This window comes from Galeopterus variegatus, unplaced genomic scaffold (assembly GCF_000696425.1).
Source record: "Galeopterus variegatus unplaced genomic scaffold, G_variegatus-3.0.2 Scaffold54, whole genome shotgun sequence".
NCBI lineage: Eukaryota > Metazoa > Chordata > Mammalia > Dermoptera > Cynocephalidae > Galeopterus > Galeopterus variegatus.
Genome location: NW_007726165.1, coordinates 439,901 through 458,867, shown reverse-complemented (window position 1 = coordinate 458,867; position 18,967 = coordinate 439,901). Strand labels below are relative to the sequence as shown.

The window sequence follows — 18,967 nt, the reverse complement described above, 5'->3', positions numbered from 1 at the left end:
TGGATGACAGAGTGGAATGAGAAGTAGGGGGCGGAGCCAGGTAGTGAAGGCCGGTGGGGAGGAGGCGAGGGGGATGAGGGAGAAAGCACACGTTTCTGGGCTCTCCATGGCTGGGCCTGAGTTTTCCTGCCACCGATGATGCTAGGCTTTCCTCCCTCCATACATTCCTTAGAAGGTGGGACGGAGAAATGTTGCTGGGTTCGAGTGCCCAAACCGTGTATCGGTGCAGCCAAACATAAACAAAACTTTCGCTGGTGTTTGATGCCTTTAGAATTCTCCTCAGAAAGCACTTTATTTTATTTATTTAATTATTTACTTTTATTTTTTTAAAAGATGACCGGTAAGGGGATCTTAACCCTTGACTTGGTGTTGTCAGCACCACGCTCAGCCAGTGAGCGAACCGGCCATCCCTATATGGGATCTGAACCCATGGCCTTGGTGTTATCAGCACCGCACTCTACCGAGTGAGCCACGGGCCGGCCCCGAGTAATTTAATTCTGTATCAGTCTAAGGTGACAATGGAAGTACAGTGCTTTAAGAATATAAAAGGAAGCTTGGACTAGATTATTAGCTTTCTCAAGGCAGAGATCTTGCCTTCCTGATCATTCAATTCTCTGTGGACCTGTTTTTGTTAAATGAATGTTAATCAGAATTAAGGTGAGATACAAGAAGCGATTTGAGCCAGTGGCATATAGTTATTTTATGAGTCCACATACATTTTACATGATCCAATAGTCTAAAATTTAATTTTAGAAAATTTACAATATATTTTTTTAATTTTAGAAATTTACAATGTATTTTTAGTTGCCAGCTGAAGATGAAGTCCTACTACAGAAATTAAGAGAGGAATCCAGAGCTGTCTTTCTACAGAGGAAAAGCAGAGAGCTATTAGATAATGAAGAATTACAGGTAAGAATGAAGTAGAAAGTTGCTTTAGATATTAACCATTTCTTATTTGTACTATTTAAATCATGCAGTATCTTATGGTGCCTAGGGGAATCAGTACTGTGGAGTGGTACTGCATAAGCTCTGAAGCAGTGGTTCCCACCAGAATCAGCTGCTGAGCTTGCATGGGCCATGTTCCCCAAGTATAGTGTTGTTTGGTTTGCTTTTGTTTAAGTCTCTAGGTGATTCTAATGTGCAGCCAAGTTTGAGAACCACCATTGTAGGGTCAGACTTCAGAGGTTCAAATCCTAGCCCTGCTCTATTACTTTAGGCAACGGACTTAACATCTCTGTGCTTCAGTTCTCTTCTGTAAAGTAGAAAACTACCTACATCATATAGTTATATGGACTTAAAATTTAATAGGCACTCAATAAATGCTATGTATTTTTATTAATAATAATCAAAAAGATAATAGGGCATGAGCTTCATCTAGTACTAACTCTGCTATCAGACTATCGTTTTAATGGAAATGACACATTTAACTACATTTTTAATTTTGGGTTTTTTTAAAACTTACATCTTTATTTATGCAATTCTCTTAAGAACTTATGGTTTTTGCTGGACAAACACCAGACGCCGCCTATGATTGGAGAGGAAGCAATGATCAATTATGAAAATTTTTTGAAGGTTGGTGAAAAGGCTGGACCAAAGTGCAAGTAAGAATAATTAACAAATGAATATGTTATGTTAAGCATTTTATTTATTTATTTTTTATCCTTTTTGAGACCGGCCGTACTGCGCTCAGCCAGTGAGCGCACCAGCCATCCCTATATAGGATCTGAACCCGCGGCGGGAGCGCTACTGCGCTCCCAGTGCCGCACTGTGCCGAGTGCGCCACGGGCTCAGCCCATGTTAAGCATTTTAAATGCCTCAAATGTTAATGAATATTGAAATCAATGGTATTATGTTCGAGTCCATTTGAGTTACTAATGAAATTTACTAAAATTGTTTATAGCCATGAAAAATTACTTTGATATGAAGTTGTTAAAAGAAATAATATAGTTATGATATTTTAGGCCTTCATTCATAAGACAAAAGAATGCAAAAACAAAAAAAAAAGAATGCAAAGATGTATGACTTAATATTAGAACTTAATATTAAAAGTTTTTTTTTTGTTTTTGGTGGCTGGCCAGAGGGGATCCAAACCCTTGACCTTTGTGTTATAAACACCACGCTGTAACCAACTGAGCTAACCAGTCAGGCTTCTTAAAATTATAAGTTTTTAAACTACAAGTAGTCTCTATAGTTCTCACTTTGATTTTTTTTCACTTTGATTTTTAATTGTATGAATGTATGCTGTTGTTAGCTAATTCATAGAGAAGTCGTCTTTATATTATGTTGGCAGACCATTTTAATCTGTACTTCCTTTTCTTAGGCAGTTTTTCACAGCAAAAGTCTTTGCTAAACTCCTTCATACAGATTCGTATGGAAGAATTTCCATCATGCAGTTCTTTAATTACGTCATGAGAAAAGGTGATTCATTTGTATGGTTCTTAAACTCCTCCCATCTGGACTAAAGCAGGTTTTTGGGTGGTGCTTTTATAGTATTTCTTCCATGTGAAACAACTCTCTTACTAAGTTTGAACAGCAGAATTTCTTGTCTTTTGACTAAGATTTGTTATACTATTATTATGATTCTCTCATGGAGTGTAGAAGAGCTATAATTTTCTACTGTAAATTTGGGTTCATTGTTACAAAAAACAAAAACACCCTCATGTATCCTAAAGATAGCATCAAATGAGAAATATCAAAAGTTGAACCAAGAGTTTTAATGTATGGTGATTTGAAATTATTTTAATTTACTGGTAATTTTATTTCACCATTATATTACTGGTTGAGTTGCTTGAAAGGATAGTTTCAAACCCACAACTGAAGCATCAGTTTCAAGGAGCTTCTATTAAACAACCTGGAGTTGTTATGATTCCTTTAAGTATCATAATGACCTGTGAAATTCTATCGTGTATTATCTTTAACTAATACTTGGTTGCTGTAATTAACCTCAGTAGAATAAAAGCAGCTTCATTGAAGGCATAAAATTAGACTAGCTGTCCCTATTTGGTGGAACACCAAGTTTAATAGGTAAAGAATGATATCCTCAAGGGCATCAATATTATTGTAGCTTTAGTCAGGGTAAAATTGTTGAAATCTGCTATTTTGTGATATGTTTGTTCTATTTCAAACAATTTTTTTTTTTTTAAAAGATGACCAATATGGGGATCTTAACCCTTGGCTTGGTGTTGTCAACACCACGCTCAGCCAGTGAGCTAACCGGCCATCCCTATATAGGATCCGAACTCGTGACCTTGGTGTTATCAGCACTGCACTCTCCCGAGTGAGCCACAGGGCCGCCCTTATTTCAAACAATTTTGAGGTTAGTAATTAATATGTGTGAGAAGAAATAAGTTTATAGAGTTACTGGATTAATTTGTTGTACCTCTAATCTAGCTCTTTATCTCCTATTTTTCCACATATGCTAAAGGATAGATCTTAAAAATTCCATTTCAGGGCCAAGCCCGTGGCGCACTCGGGAGAGTGCGGCGCTGGGAGCACAGCGACGCTCCCGCTGCGGGTTCGGATCCTATATAGGAATGGCCGGTGCACTCACTGGCTGAGCGCGGTGTGGGCGACACCACACCAAGGGTTGCAATCCCCTTACCGGTCACGAAAAAGACAAAAAAAAAAAAGAAAAATTCCATTTCATTTTCTTCTTTATTGTCAGTTTGGCTTCATCAAACGAGAATAGGACTCAGTTTATATGACGTTGCTGGGCAAGGGTACCTTCGGGAATCTGTAAGTATTAACCTACTCTTAATAACTACTAGACACCAAACTGTTAGCAGTAATTATAGCTGGGTATTGGGATTACAAGTGATTCTTATTTTTTCTGTTTTTATGGGTGGGTTTTTTTTTTTGCTTTTACAAACATATCTTATTAAAAATTTTTTAATGTATATTGACCATAAAAATTCCTTTTTAGATTCTTTTTCTCCTATCTTTATAAAAAGGCCTCTTAAAAGGGAAAATTTTTAAAACGTGTTTCAACAGGTTTAAAAATCATTGAAGAAACAGTGAGAAACTTTTGGTTATTCGTGAATGATATCAATGTGTGATTGTTTTAAAAAGGGCCAGAAAGTTTTTCTTTTTTTTAGGAAATATAAGAGAAAATTAATGTGACTGTATTACCACCTGTAGGTTTAGGGTTGTAAGGTTAGTTACCAAGAGGCTGTTTATTTTCTATTAAATACTAATGTAGTTAGGCCAAGTTATCAGCAGAGTATTATAACCTCATGATCCAAATGGCTATGCTTCTTGTAAGTGTGGGAACCTATATTACATGAACATGCTTCTTTTCAGCTCAGGCTTTTTTCCCAAATATGGAGTCCTTTTTAGGATTGTGGAGAAGAGGGAGAAGGGAGTTGGGCACAAATATGAACTAGGTTAATTAATCAAATAATTATTCAAATATAAGGTTTAAAGAAATTAAATTCATCATTGCAGTTTATTATGGTTCCTATTATAATTTATTGTATTTCTGATTTCTGTAGATAAAATCTGCTAACTCATTCTGAACATTTACACTGTGATACCTTTCCAGGGACACAGTATAATTCTTGTCCCTTAAGTTTCAGACCAACCTGAATATAAAAGGCTCTTGCCTCTGTCCATCTCTCTCTAGCAAGGAATATATAATTAGCCACCTGTTGATACTTAGCTCTGAGAATTCTGGTTGGTGGTTTGGTTTATCGAACACACTCCCCTATTATTGTTTGTCTTGCCTCTTTACACAGATAGAAACAAAAATTGAAAGAGAAAGGAAGAGGAAAGTCTATCTCTACAGTTGTTTTTAAAAGGGAATAATTTTTCTGTTCTGTCAGTGAAAGAAAACACTTCTCTCAAAAGAAATATTTCTTCCAACCTTGGCACTTTGCCTTTAGAAACCAGACTTTGGGGCCAGATCACTTGGGAGAGTATGGTGCTGATAACACCAAGGCCACGGGTTCAGATCCCTATATAGGGATGGCTGGTTCTCTCACTTGGGAGAGCATGGTGCTGACAACACCAAGTCAAGGGTTAAGATCCCCTTACCGGTCATCTTTAAAAAAAAAAAAAGAAACCAGACTTTGTGTCTTACTAATCTAAAAGTGCCTTCAAGACCAACATCTATAATTTGAGTAATATATGCAGACTTTCATTCACTTACTAAATCTTATTAAATAAGCATTTAGTGAACACTTAATTTGTGCCAGGTACTATTCTAAGCCTTACCATTATGGAGCTATTTTTTCCTAGCAGAGTAGGGAGACAGACACTAAATTATAAGCAAGATAACTTTAAATAGTAACAAGTTGTATGGAGAAAGTAAAATAGGGTACTTGGCAAGAGTATGACTGGGGTAGGGGCTATTTTAGATAGGATGGAATGAGCGCCTCTTTGAGATAGTGATTAAATTTGAGCCATGAAGGATGAGAAAGAAGCCAGCTTTATGAAGATGTAGTAGAGGGAAAGGCAAGTACAGTGTCCCCAAGGCAAAATTAAACCTAAACTGTCCTAGGAACAGAAGGAAGCCAGTGTGGCTAGAGCATATGAACAAGGATTAGAGTAACAGGAGATGATGTCGAAGTAGGCAGGGGCCACGTGTAGGGCCTTTTAGGCCATGATAAGGAGTTTTGAATTTTATTTTGAAGCTAATGGGATGCCACTGGAAGTTTTAAGCTGAGTGTGTCAGGATATGATTTACGTTTCACTCTCACTGTTGTGTGGAGGACTGTAAGAAGCCTAAAGTAGAAGCAGGAATAGTTAGGCAGCTAATGCAGTAGTTCAGGTGAGAGATGACAGTGGCCCTGTCCAGGTAGCTGTAAAGAAAGCCAGAAATAGATTGATTAATTCAATATATATTTTGGATACCACCCCCAACACCTTACAAAAAAAACCAAAAACTTACTGCTGCATTGGATGTTGGGGGTAAGGAATGAGTGAACTGGTGAAGGAAAAGTAAGAACGAAAGATGAGTCTTATATTTTTATTTTGAATAATTGTGTAACAGGGGAGAGGCAGGTGAGGACCAGGGTTGGGGATGAGAAGAGAGTTAGTTCCATTTTGGACTTGTTAAGTTTGAGATGCCTTAAACTGAAATTATAAAGTATCTCAGATCTACCAGAAACATACTTCAAATGGTTAAAGCAAAAATAAAGTTTAAAAATAAATATAAGAAAACCATGGGAAGAAGCCAGCTTGAATATATAATCTTGGAATAGGAAAAGCCTTTCTAAGTATGACAAAACTCAGAAGTCTAAAAAACAATAAATTCAGCCAAATTAAAATAAACTTGTAGGTCGAAGACCATCATAAATAAAGTTAAAAGAAAACAAACTGGGGAAAATATCTGAAACTCAGTTACAAATGATTACCCTAATATATAGAAAGCTCCTAGAAATCAAGAAGAAAATGGCCACTAACCCAATAAAAAACTGGGCAAAGGATATAAATAATTTAAAAAGTACAGAAAGTAAAATACAGATGTTTCTTTTTTTTTTAAAAAAAAGATGACCGGTAAGGGGATCTTAACCCTTGACTTGGTGTTGTCAGCACCACGCTCACCCAGTGAGCCAACCGGCCATCCTTATGTGGGATCCGAACCCTTGGCCTTGGTGTTATCAGCACCGCACTCTCCCAAGTGAGCCACAGGGCCGGCCCCAGATGTTTCTTAATCATAAGAAAAAACTTTAGGGCCGGCCCGTGGCTCACTCGGTAGAGTGCGGTGCTGATAACACCAAGGCCATGGGTTCGGATCCCATATAGGGATGGCCGGTTCGCTCACTGGGTGAGCGTGGTGCTGACAACACCAAGTCAAGGGTTAAGATCCCCTTACCGGTCATCTTTCAAAAAAAAAGAAAAAACTTTAATTTCACATAATAAGAGAAATGCCAGATAAATCTACACTAAGATATGATTTTTTGCCTTTCAGATTGACAAAAATCAAAAAGTTTGATAATGCTTTTAATGACATCCTTAGTGTCTCAGTAATTTTTTCAGAGTGCCTCCGGACCAAAAGAAATCCCTAACAATTCCATTTGTTAACCAGTTCTAAACAATTTAATGAAAGTATTTATTAAGCTCATTATCCTATCCTATTAGCCATTTGAAAAATAATACACAAAAGCTGAAAGAAAATACTTATACTTTTTTCTTCAATAACAGTTACTAATAAGATGTATGTGCCCACCGGGCACTGTACAACTGCTCAAACCTGAGAATTAGGTTGGACACAGTCATCTTCATTTCCTTTTCTACACTGATTTTCGTGTGGTAGGAACCATCAAAAACCTAGCTCTGCAATGGTTTATGGCATCACAAGGAATATATTGCAGTTTTTGTGTGTGTGATTTAAGATTGAAAATGTGAACTACCTTAAACTAGTAGTTCTAAGTCATAGCAACATCTGTCACTTAGTGTCCAACAGATGTTGCTATGTTTCCCTCAAAATTTTAAAATACCCTGCTGCACCTCTAGGACTTCACTGGAGCATTCCCAGGGCACCTGCGTGCTCAATTTGGGAACTGTAGAAATAGACTTCACATTGCTGGTGGGAATGTAAAATGCATGTGGCCTTTATGTGGAGGTGGGAAGTTTGCCATTGTCTATCAGTCAAAATTATGCACATGCATATACTTTGACCCAGCAATTCCACTTACAGAAATTGCATCCTATATTCCACAATATCTATGAATGAAAAATTAGCCCTTATAAGTATTGTTTTTAGTGTAGCTAAAGATTAGAAACAACCTAAATGCCCATTATTAGAGGCCTACTTAAATGGATTATGGTACATCCATAGAATGAAAAACAGCCATTTAAAATACTAGAAGCTCTTTGAAAGGCAACATGGAGTGACTATAAAGTATATTGTTAAATGACAAAAGCAATTTTCATGGTATGCTGCTTCACCCTCTGTAAAAAGAGGGAGAGAAGTATGCATATATATGTATTGGGCTGTGTTTGCATCAGTTATCTTTGGAAAACTATCAGAAGTTGATAATACGTTACCAATAGGGAGAGGAAATAGGTGAGAGGAGACTTTTTTTTTTTTTTTTTGTCTTTTTCCGTGTCCGGCAACGGATCGCAACCCTCAGTGTCGCCCCCGTACCGGACCAGGACCGGCAACGGGATCGCAGCCCTCGGTGTTGCTCCTGAACCTCGCTCAGCCAGTGAGCGGGACCGGTCTGTATGTGGGATCCGAACCCTCGGCGGGAGCGCCGCCGCACTTCCCAAGCGGCGCACTGTAGCAGTGCGCCACCGGGCTGGCCCCGAGAAGAGACTTTTTAATGAATATGTTTTTGTTCCTTTTCAATTTGTAACTATATAAAATGTATTACTTTTTCAAAAATATGTTTAAGTTGAAATAAAAAGTAAATTAGTAGAAAAAAATTTAATATAAAATAGTTTCACCTCTAACATAGTCATGAATTTATTTCATCATCAATATATTAATGCTGAATAAGTTTTAGGACTGAAATTATATCCCAGTATCTAATGAAGAATCAAGATTGGACATTTAATACTTTAAATTTTTGTTTTGTTTTATTTTCAGGATTTAGAAAACTACATATTGGAACTTATCCCTACTTTGCCACAGTTAGATGGGCTGGAAAAATCCTTTTACTCCTTTTATGTTTGCACAGCAGTTAGGAAGTTCTTCTTCTTTTTAGACCCACTAAGAACAGGTAAAAGAAAATCTTACCTTAAGTTAGGTATTATGAGGATATTACATCTAAATCTCATAACTAGAGAAAAGTTTTGAAAAATGTCATATATTTATTTTTTCTAACATGTCTTTGCCTTTAATAATCTGGCAAATCTCAAGGGGTTAGAAAAGTACAAAACACAGCATCAGTGCTTCGGTTTAGGTTTATATAAAGATCTTTTAAGATTTACTTGCACTGACATATAACCAACTGTGTGACAGTGGGGATGTCACCCAACTTCTTACAGTTTTCTTCATCCCTAAGATAAACAGGTGTGAACTGGGTAATCAAACATTATGTCTCCTTTCAGTTCTAAGAAGCCAGTTATTCTAATATAATGTGACATACTAGAGAATTGTTCTTTTTGATGAAAAATATGCATTTGGGGATATGAGAGTCATTTAGCCATGATGTGTTTTTCTTTCTCAATTTAACTATCCTCAGTGGGGATCAGATTAGTAAGTAAATTTGGACTCATTAACAGTAGCTTTATCAATTGTTGTAACCTGCCCAAACTTAAACACATGTAATTGAGGCAGAGGAAGGGACAAACAAGGCCCAAATTAAAGTCCTTTTTGATTCTCCTTCTGTTCTTGAAAATCCATCTGTGAGTCCATCACAGCACATGCTAGCTGATGATCTTTTTAAAACTCCTCCACTGTAAGTAAATACACATCTTTTCCCTTTGAAATTTTACAAAATGATAGCTGTTTTGACTGTCTATTATGTACCAGTCAGTATGCTAAGCACTTAACATGGATTCTTTCATTCTCAAAACCCCATAAAGAAGGTACCATTATGCATATTTTATGCATGAGACAGCTAAGACTTAATGATATTACATATATATATATGTGGAAGTGGCGTTCAAACTTCCACCTGTCTGCTCTTAACCACACCTCTGATATTGCTTCCTATTCCAGAACCTGCCAAAGAAAAATTGAGACAGTCTCCTTACTTGATTACCAGCAGTATCATAAAATAGTCGATTTTGGGGGGAATCTGATACCAGCGTAATTTTAGAAAGAATTTACCACTTAGATTTATATACTTGGGGTATACTAGTAGAAATTTTATTAAATATTCCCTGTAATTTCCCTTTTCATAGCAATATGGAATAAGGACTTTGGAACATAACAACTAGAAACTTTAAAATATCAATTGTGTAATTTCTCTTGTAAAATAATACCTTTAAAAAACTGAAGTGCTCTTGTTCTTAAAATGAAATTAAGTAATGGTGTTTCTTTATATTCTTTAAAGGGAAGATAAAAATTCAAGATATTTTAGCATGCAGCTTCCTAGATGATTTGTTGGAGGTAAATATGTTTTTTTTTTTTTTTTTTTGTCTTTTTTCCGTGTCTGGCAACGGATCGCAACCCTCAGTGTTGCCCCCGTACCGGACCGGGGACCGGCAACGGGATCGCAAGCCTCGGCGTTGCTCCCGCGCCTCGCTCAGCCAGTGAGCGGGAGCCGGTCTGTATGTGGGATCCGAACCCTCGGACGGGAGCGCCGCCGCGCTTCCCAAGCGGCGCACTATCCAGTGCGCCACCGGGCCAGCCCCTAAATATGTTTTTAAACTACTTAATTATACCACTTGACAACTGCTATCTTCTAATTATGTCTCTGTGTTCCTTTAGCTAAGGGATGAGGAACTATCCAAGGAGAGTCAAGAAACAAATTGGTTTTCTGCTCCTTCTGCCCTAAGGGTCTATGGTATGTTCCTATCATAATCCTAAAATTTGAATTATCCATTCCTCAGGTAATTGGTGTTCAGAGGACAGTTTTATACATAGACTAATTTACCTTAAGATCAAAGTATTCTAGTTACCCTAAGATATAGTATTCTACATTACTAAAATTTCGTTTAAATACCAGCGTTTTAACTTTTTGGAACCCCTTTTAAGTTCCAACACTTTCTTACTTTTCAGTAGAATAAAGTAATTTGATCCTTTCTTGTTGACTCAGGAGCATCATTATGAACATCAAGTATTGTCTTGCTTTGTGATAAAATGCTGTTCCAGGGTCCACAGAGGGAGGTGTCCTAGGGTTTGCTTTTTTTGAATTTCATTATTCTGTTACATTACCCTATTGGGTGATCTTCTGACTTCTTTTGGCATCCTTGATCTCTGCTTTCAAGTGCTAGCATTTCAGTGCTTTTTATTGAGCCCTACCCTCCATCTAATTTAGAAACCTAGGAATGTTCTAAAAAGTTGCAAACTGAAAACAAGTAACGATGTAAGTGAAACAGCCTCAAGGCCATGACCTTCATGATGAGTTTTCTTTGGTTGTAGCATAATGGTGGTTCTGATCCAGAGTGCAAAGACGGTTATGTTGTTTATTACATACAGGCCACTACCCTAAGTATGACATAAATAGTTTGAAAATCGAAATGTTAACCAATAAAAATAAGTTTTTGTTAATGTCTATTCTTTTGTCTTTTAATTAAAATTTCATTTTGGTTATAAGCATCTTTTTATCATCTTTCTTCCCAAGGCCAGTATTTGAATCTTGATAAGGATCACAATGGCATGCTCAGTAAAGAAGAACTCTCTCGCTATGGAACAGCAACCATGACCAATGTCTTCTTAGACCGTGTTTTCCAAGAGTGTCTCACTTATGATGGAGAAATGGTAGTTGTTTAAATCTGCAGCTAAGTTTAAAAAATTTAGCTCCTGAAGTTTTCACTAGCCCTTTTCTTGATGTGATATAGCATTATTTATATGTCAGTGTATAACAGTGTCTTAAAAAGTATGAACTGATTTGGAGCCTTTGGTCTTAAGGTAAAGTCACATTACAATGCTCGCCTTATGAGTTCAGGGCAAATAAAATTTTAATATTTTGTTCATTTCATTGTCAATGTACCTATTGGACAGGAGCATGGACTAGTTAAAAAAATCTGAAAAATCTTATTTAAACTATTTCCATATAGATGGTTCAGTCATGAAATTATCAGGTCAGATATAGTACCACATATGCCATGATTTAAATCTTAGAATCAAGTTGTATTAATCTCTGTAAGTGGCTATATTAGTAGCCGAAGATAACCAACGTGTAGTTGTCCTTTTATCATGACAATGCAAAGTACTTGAGAAGGAAAATCCTAAATAGAATTTTAAACTCACCATTCTTAACTATTAAAAATGTGTTAAGGGCCAGCCCCATGGCTCACTCAGGAGAGTGTGGTGCTGGGAGCGCCAAGGCCGCAGGTTCACATACTATATAGGGATGGCCGGTGCGCTCACTGGCTGAACGTGGTGCAGACCACACCATGCCAAGGGTTGCGATCCCCTTACTGGTCAAAAAAAAAAAACGTGTTAAGGATCTGGAAGGCTGTCCAGTTAGCTCATTTGGTTAGAGCTTGGTGCTGATAACACCAAGGTCCAGGGTTCAATCCCTGTACTGGCCAGCCACCACAAGAAATTAAACCAACAAAAAAAGGATCTGATAAATTTTCCAAATCAGTGATGCTTAAGCAATAGTCATAGTGTAAAAGAGAATGGAGTTTTACATTTTATTATTTAACTTTAATAAGTTTCCTAAGTAATACCATTACAAACGAATAGAGGGAAAAGGCAAACTTCTTTGTGATTCCCACAGCTGTTGACAGTAGACAGTGAGGAGCTTATAGTATACTAATGACTTCTGGCGAATAAAGAAAATCAGAGGCCACAACTTTGCATGGACTTAGATCATGAAGAAGCTGCATTTCTTTAACTCTTTATACTGCAAATTATGCAGAAAGGATTTCTTGAACATTTTTGTTTGGTTTTTTGGGGGGCATGGCAGGGGAGGTTGTGTGGGGTTTTTTGTTGTTTTTTGTTGGCCAGTACAGGAATCAAACCCCGGACCTTGGTGTTAATCGTTAGTTCCACATGCTAACCAGTGAGCTTGAGAAAGGAATTTCTCATCTCAGCCTACAGAATCTTTTCCAAGAATGTATAATTTTTTCCCTACGTGAGAAACTCCCAAGTATTCTACTTCTTTTCACCATGCAAAAAAAGTAATCTATGAGTATCCCTTTTTCATAGGGAAAGCTTTCTGTTCTCTTCGTGTCTTTCTAGCCTTCATTTGAATTCTTTTGCCTTTTTTTGGATGGGAACAGTTGTCAGCTCACTATAGAATATCTGGCAGTCTTAAGATAACTTCTTATTGGAAATCATCTGATTTAAGTCTGGCCAGTTAACCCAATTGGTTATAGTGCAGCCTTATAACACCAGGGTGACAGGTTCAAATCCCCATACAGGCCAGCTGCAAAAAAAAAAAAAAGAAAAGAAAATTTTTAAACAATATTTCAAAATAGCAATTTAAATATACTGTTCTATTCATTCCAGACAATTTTTTTTCAAAACAACCATAATGAAATGAAGATATAAGTTTAGTGGTAGTGTATAATTGCTTAATCACTGTCTTGTCTATTTCAAAAATATAAAGAAAGAAAATTATGGTTTAACACAGCAGATCTCATAAGAAAATGAGCTATGTGCCCAAAACTATCCTGTGCAAATTAACTCCTACATAAAATTCCTAGAAACCAACATTAAGTGTACAAATGGATTTCACATTTCATATTAATTTAAGAAAAAAAATTTGCCACCTTTGATTGCAAGATAGCTTCGTATCATCAGATATTCACTTGAAAAGTTAATTTCAACTAAGGGCTTTAATAAACATCATTTTCTTTTCTGTAGGACTATAAGACCTACTTGGACTTTGTTCTTGCATTAGAAAACAGAAAGGAACCTGCAGCTCTGCAGTATATTTTCAAACTGCTTGACATTGAAAACAAAGGATATCTGAATGTCTTTTCCCTTAATTACTTCTTTAGGGTAAGTCTCGTTTGTATAAATGAGTCATTGTTCCTTAAGATCCACTGTACCATTTGGTTTAAATTACCTACTTAGTGACAATTTTCCCTAAATTGTAATTTTTAAATTTTTAACAAAAGGAGTTACATAACAGATTTCAGAAGGAAATCAAGTCTTTTTTTAGGGATTTTTTCTGTTTTTAAAAATATAAATGGGCTAAATCAAAGCTTAATTGATTACATGTAGAATATTAAAAAGTGTGTAAATATATGTCAAGAGCCATACTAGCCAATGGAGATACAAAAACACGTGAGAAATTCTGCACTCTTATTGATCAAAAACTAGTATATAAAATATAAAATCCTAAGCTTTCATTAAACAGTTCAGAAAAGGTAGGCTCTTTTCCACAGAAGCTTTACAGACTTTGGTAGCTGTAGATTCTTATGTTGTAAAATAAAATTTTTTATTATTATTAATTTTAACAAAAAAATAAAAATTTTTGAGAAGGCCAGAATTTTGTGCTGCATTTCAGTGTGAAACAGATTTTGATGAAAATATTCTTTTGTGCTTTAGTTGGTCTCAGAGAATAACATGATAAACTCTGAAATGGAATTCGATTGTATCTGATAAGCATTCAGATACAACATTTGTAAAAGCAGGAATGCCTCCCTTTGTCAGACAAATTATTCCTTAATTTGAATAGTTATAGTAATTCCTTAACTTGAATAGTAACTTCCACTTGATAGAAGAAATGGTTTTTTTTAAACAATAAAAATGACATTTTCACATCTTTGTCATAAGTCATTTTCCCTCAGAGACTTTTTCTTTCCATTTAAAAAAATTTTGGTAATCTTTAAATAACCTTATCCGGTTTCTGAAGTCATATCTGGTTATGAATTTCATAGTATATATTTCATAATTTCATATTAAATTCCCTAAAAGAATTTCTATTATTATTTTTTAGACAGTAATGACAGCAAATATTGGATAAATTATAATCCCAGTATTAAAATATATTTTGAAAAAACTGAATGCTATTTGGGCTTAAACCAATGACTAATCTGAGAAGATAATACTACAACCCACCATAGGGATGCCCCACTTTAGACAATCCTATTAAATGAAAATTCAGTCTTAGAAGAACAAAGTAAATATATCTTTTGGAAATTAAAAATTCACCCCTTTTTCATGAAGAATTCTCTGTATCTTTTACTCTTAGAATGTTAAATTTTATTTTAAAAATACTTTAAAAATTTTCATACATGCATTTATTTTTGTCAAAGCTTGTTTACACTTGGTTATAGGGAATAAGATAAAAAGTTTCTAGTGCTGAGTTCTATAATCCTAGGCTACTTTCATAAAGCCTTTGTACATCAGTGTCCCAGAGATAACTATTGGGCCTGGATGGTACACTCTAGATCATACCATCCAAGTCTACCACTGTATTAACTGGGCATACTCAGATTCCTTGTGAAGTCTCTGTTATCAGTGGCAACACCTATACAGTGGATATTTGGAACATAATTAGCTGACTATATACCAAGAATTTTAAGCTTTACATTTCCCATTGAATGACTGACCTAAAGTATTTTTTATTCCAACTGATGACAGTAGTTTCTTCAGTCATTTCTGTTGTTAAAGTTTATTAAAAGGAAGAGTTTGACTTTGTGGCGGATAACTTTGAGTCACTGACTTCATTTTATATTTTAAAAATTAAATATCTGTCATATTCTAATAAAAATTGTTCATAATGCTTTGGAAAAATAGGTCTTTTATAGGAAAAAAACTGGGATAACTGATTTGTATGGCTTTCAAAGCTAAAATATACACTGAGCCAACTCTAATATTGCTTTTTGTGTTTTACTATCAGATTAAATTATAGCTTTTATGGATGATTAAATTTTAGTACATTTTCAAAAAAAAAAGTTTGAGGGAGGTCTACCTCCATTTAGTAGAAGGCAAGGGTAGGGTAGGAAGGGAGATGATGGATTGGGGGTCTTAAAGAATGGTGAAGGTAACAACAGCATTCGTGGTCAATTGGAGGAGCTAGTCATAACAGAATAGTTAACTAGGCTATGTTGAGGGCCTATTTAAGGTTGGAGAACATTCCTATGTAGTATCAGCAATCTGTAGTTGTATTTTTTTCCTCTGAAGTTCTCAATAGCTAAAGTACAGGTCTAGAAAGGTCAACAGTTACATTGACCCAGTGTTTAGGTTTTCTGACTAGATGTGAAACAAAGTCAAGGAAAGTTAAGAAGATTGGCTAGAGTGGTTGAGATGATGAGGTCTGTGGTCTGACAGAAAAAGTAGAACTAAAAGGGGGCTGTGAAGCAAAAGGTGGGTAGGATATTGTGTATTTCATTTTTTATTTACACATTTATTTCCCCTAAATTCAGGCCATTCAGGAACTAATGAAAATCCATGGACAAGATCCTGTTTCATTTCAAGATGTTAAGGTTACCTTTTCCTTTAATTTACATATTACCAGATAATGTTACCATAATAATACCAGATAATCATTTGAATTACATGAAATTTTATATGAAAGCAATTTTATGAACTATGAAGTACTATACTGAATCAGGTATTTGCTGTTATTTGTTCTGAATTGATATATAAATCATTAGAAACTGAGACCACATTTAGAGTAATGATTTCTGTAATTTATAATTTTAGCATTGTCAGCCTTGTGTTCTCATTGGAAGCATTCATTCATTTTAATTGAAAATTAAGAGAATCAGTATAGCCTACATTCTTTGGCAGTCTATTCCACTGTAAACTGAACTTTTTAACTTAGGAACTATTTAGGTTTGGGCTCTTTTTTAGTATGCTTTCTCAAAGAGCTGCTCCCTTTGATATATTAGATTTAAGGAGACATCAATCCTACAATATGAAAGCCTCCCACTATTTGAAACATATGCTGCAACTTAGCATTTTAGTAATTAGACTCACCAGCTATGAAAAAAACATTCAGTATCCAGTCCCATTTGGTTCAAGTTGAGTAACATAATAAAATACCCTGAGCAATTTAACCAGGTCAAAAATAAAGGGCTATTTTGGTTTAACATAAATGAGACAAATTTGAAACTTTCCAACAGGCAATTTAAGAACTAGCAATTTTAAACTACAACAAATCTAGAAAAGGAAATTTCACAAACATACAGGATTAAAAATATATACATTTAGGGCTGGCCTGTGGCTCACTTGGGAGAGTGAGGTGCTGATAACACCAAAGCCACGGGTTCAGATCCTATATAGGGATGGCCGGTTTGCTCACTAGCTAAGCATGGTGTTGACAACACCAAGCCAAGGGTTGAAATGCCCTTACCGGTCATCTTAAAAAAAAAAAAATATGTATGTGTATATATATATATACACACACACACACACATTTCATTTACCTGAATTGTTCTAATCTTTTAAAAATATAATTGCCTTCTTAAATGCTGCTAAATATTCTTGAGTAATTTTACTACAAAAAGATTAGAAAACATGTACTAATTCCTTGCAAATATTTATATTGTACACTTCACAATATAGAAGAGGTTGGGCCGGCCCGTGGCTCACTCGGGAGAGTGCGGTGCTGATAACACCAAGGCCACGGGTTCGGATCCCATATAGGGACGGCCGGTTCACTCACTGGCTGAGCATGGTGCTGACAACACCAAGTCAAGGGTTAAGATCCCCTTACCGGTCATCTTTTGGGGGGAAAAAAAAAAAAAAAAAAAACAACAATATAGAAGAGGTTATTCTATCTATTCCAGTAAGTTTTAGCACAATTTAGCATCATTCCGGATGACTAACTCTTTAACACCAAACTCCCCTTCCTCCCATCCCATCCGAGGATCAGAGTAAAAGGTTGACATCAATATTGGAAATGAAGGGCTGGCCCAATGGCGCACTCAGTAGAGTGCGGCGCTTGAGAGTGCGGCGGCGCTCCTGCCGAGGGTTCAGATCCCATATAGAGACCGGTCCGCTCGTTGGTTGAGCGCGGTGCGGGCACGACACCAAGGGTTGCGATCCCGTTACCGGTCGCGGTACGGGCGCGACACCAAGGGTTGTGATCCCGTTACCGGTCACGAAAAAAGACAAAAAGGAAAAAAAATATATATTGGAAATGAAGCTTGGTCACTATCTCTGAAGTATTTAAATTTTTACTTTACCTGTACTGGCCAGCCACCAATAAATAATTTTTTTTACTTTAACTGAGCTGAGTTTTTACTTAAAAATTAAATCTAGACCTTTCACCACCAATTACAAGGCAACACAACAGTATAAGGAGTTAACATGTATTCAGAGAACACTGCATTAAATTGTTCTGCCACTAATTAGCTATGTAGCTTAGACTAACTCTAAGCCTTGGTTTCTTCATCTATAAAATGAGGGATACCTGTCACATAGCTAAGGAATCTTCCAATAAAATTCTGTGATTGGATGGCTAGCCAGTTAGCTCAGTTGAAGCACGGTGTTGATAACACCAGGGTCAAGGGTTCGGATCTCCTTACTGGCCAGCAGCAAAACAAACAAAATGGCTGGCCAAAAAAAAAAAAAATTCTGTGACTGTAGGTAAAGGAGATTGCCTGTCTGTTAAATGAAAAAGAGAAAAAAGTAGAACAGAATATTTTATATAAGCCTAGTGTCTGCTCTGTATTTTATTTAGATCACTATGTGACAGAAATTAAGTGAATCATATATTTTTTTTTTCTCTCTTGCAGGATGAGATCTTTGACATGGTAAAACCAAAGGATCCTTTGAAAATCTCTCTTCAGGATTTAATCAACAGTAATCAAGGAGACACAGTCACCACCATTCTAATTGATTTGAATGGATTCTGGACTTATGAGAACAGAGAAGCCCTTGTTGCAAATGACAGTGAAAACTCTGCAGACCTTGATGATACGTAATCTCTGAAAGACTACACTGTCTTCATTAAGATATGCTTAAATGCTGCATGTGAAACCTTTGAAACAGAATCCTTAGAAACAGCCTAAATAAAACACATGCGTATAGAATACAGCAGATGGTTTGGTTACTGGAATGTTGGTTGCAATAGTTTGGAAACAATAGGACCAAATATTGCTTTTTAGGAGGTGGAAAGTTCTGGTTCCATTTAGGTCAAATATGGAAAGTGTGATTTGCTGTAGGTAGAAGGTGTTCTATTTAAATCTGTATAATCTTTAGGGATAAAGGAAGTTTTCATGGAATATTTCTGACACTAGTCATTCAAAATTTAAATATTTGAGGGATAGTTTTAAATTACTAACATGATCATTTTAACCTTCGATCTTCCTCTAAGACATTATGTGTATCAAAGATTACAGACTTTCCCATTCATTAGAGTACAGCCATTTCATTTCTGGTTTAGAAGTATTTGGACGTGATCTTTCTTTTAATAGGATATTTCAATAAAAATATTCAAACTAATATTTTCATTAAAATCATTGGTATAAAAAACTTGTCTAGCTTTATTAATTA

The 18,967-nt window shown here is 35.9% G+C and overlaps 1 protein-coding gene across 3 annotated transcripts in view; it reads left to right on the top strand.

Annotated features, from left to right (window-relative positions):
• Nucleotides 1-18,946, top strand: part of PPP2R3C (protein phosphatase 2, regulatory subunit B'', gamma) — a 25,632-nt gene extending 6,686 nt beyond the window's left edge. For 2 of the 3 annotated variants that reach the window (XM_008573856.1, XM_008573848.1), the window contains exons 3-13: nucleotides 805-909; nucleotides 1,489-1,601; nucleotides 2,321-2,418; nucleotides 3,665-3,735; nucleotides 8,534-8,666; nucleotides 9,948-10,003; nucleotides 10,325-10,400; nucleotides 11,181-11,317; nucleotides 13,376-13,513; nucleotides 15,889-15,948; nucleotides 18,208-18,946. In XM_008573856.1, the coding sequence (XP_008572078.1) occupies nucleotides 805-909; nucleotides 1,489-1,601; nucleotides 2,321-2,418; nucleotides 3,665-3,735; nucleotides 8,534-8,666; nucleotides 9,948-10,003; nucleotides 10,325-10,400; nucleotides 11,181-11,317; nucleotides 13,376-13,513; nucleotides 15,889-15,948; nucleotides 18,208-18,396 (1,176 nt within the window). In that variant the 3' untranslated portion in view covers nucleotides 18,397-18,946. The remainder of the gene's footprint in view (nucleotides 1-804; nucleotides 910-1,488; nucleotides 1,602-2,320; nucleotides 2,419-3,664; nucleotides 3,736-8,533; nucleotides 8,667-9,947; nucleotides 10,004-10,324; nucleotides 10,401-11,180; nucleotides 11,318-13,375; nucleotides 13,514-15,888; nucleotides 15,949-18,207) is intronic. The other variant, XM_008573865.1, reaches the window with a different exon arrangement.
• The last annotated feature ends 21 nt before the right edge of the window (nucleotides 18,947-18,967 follow it).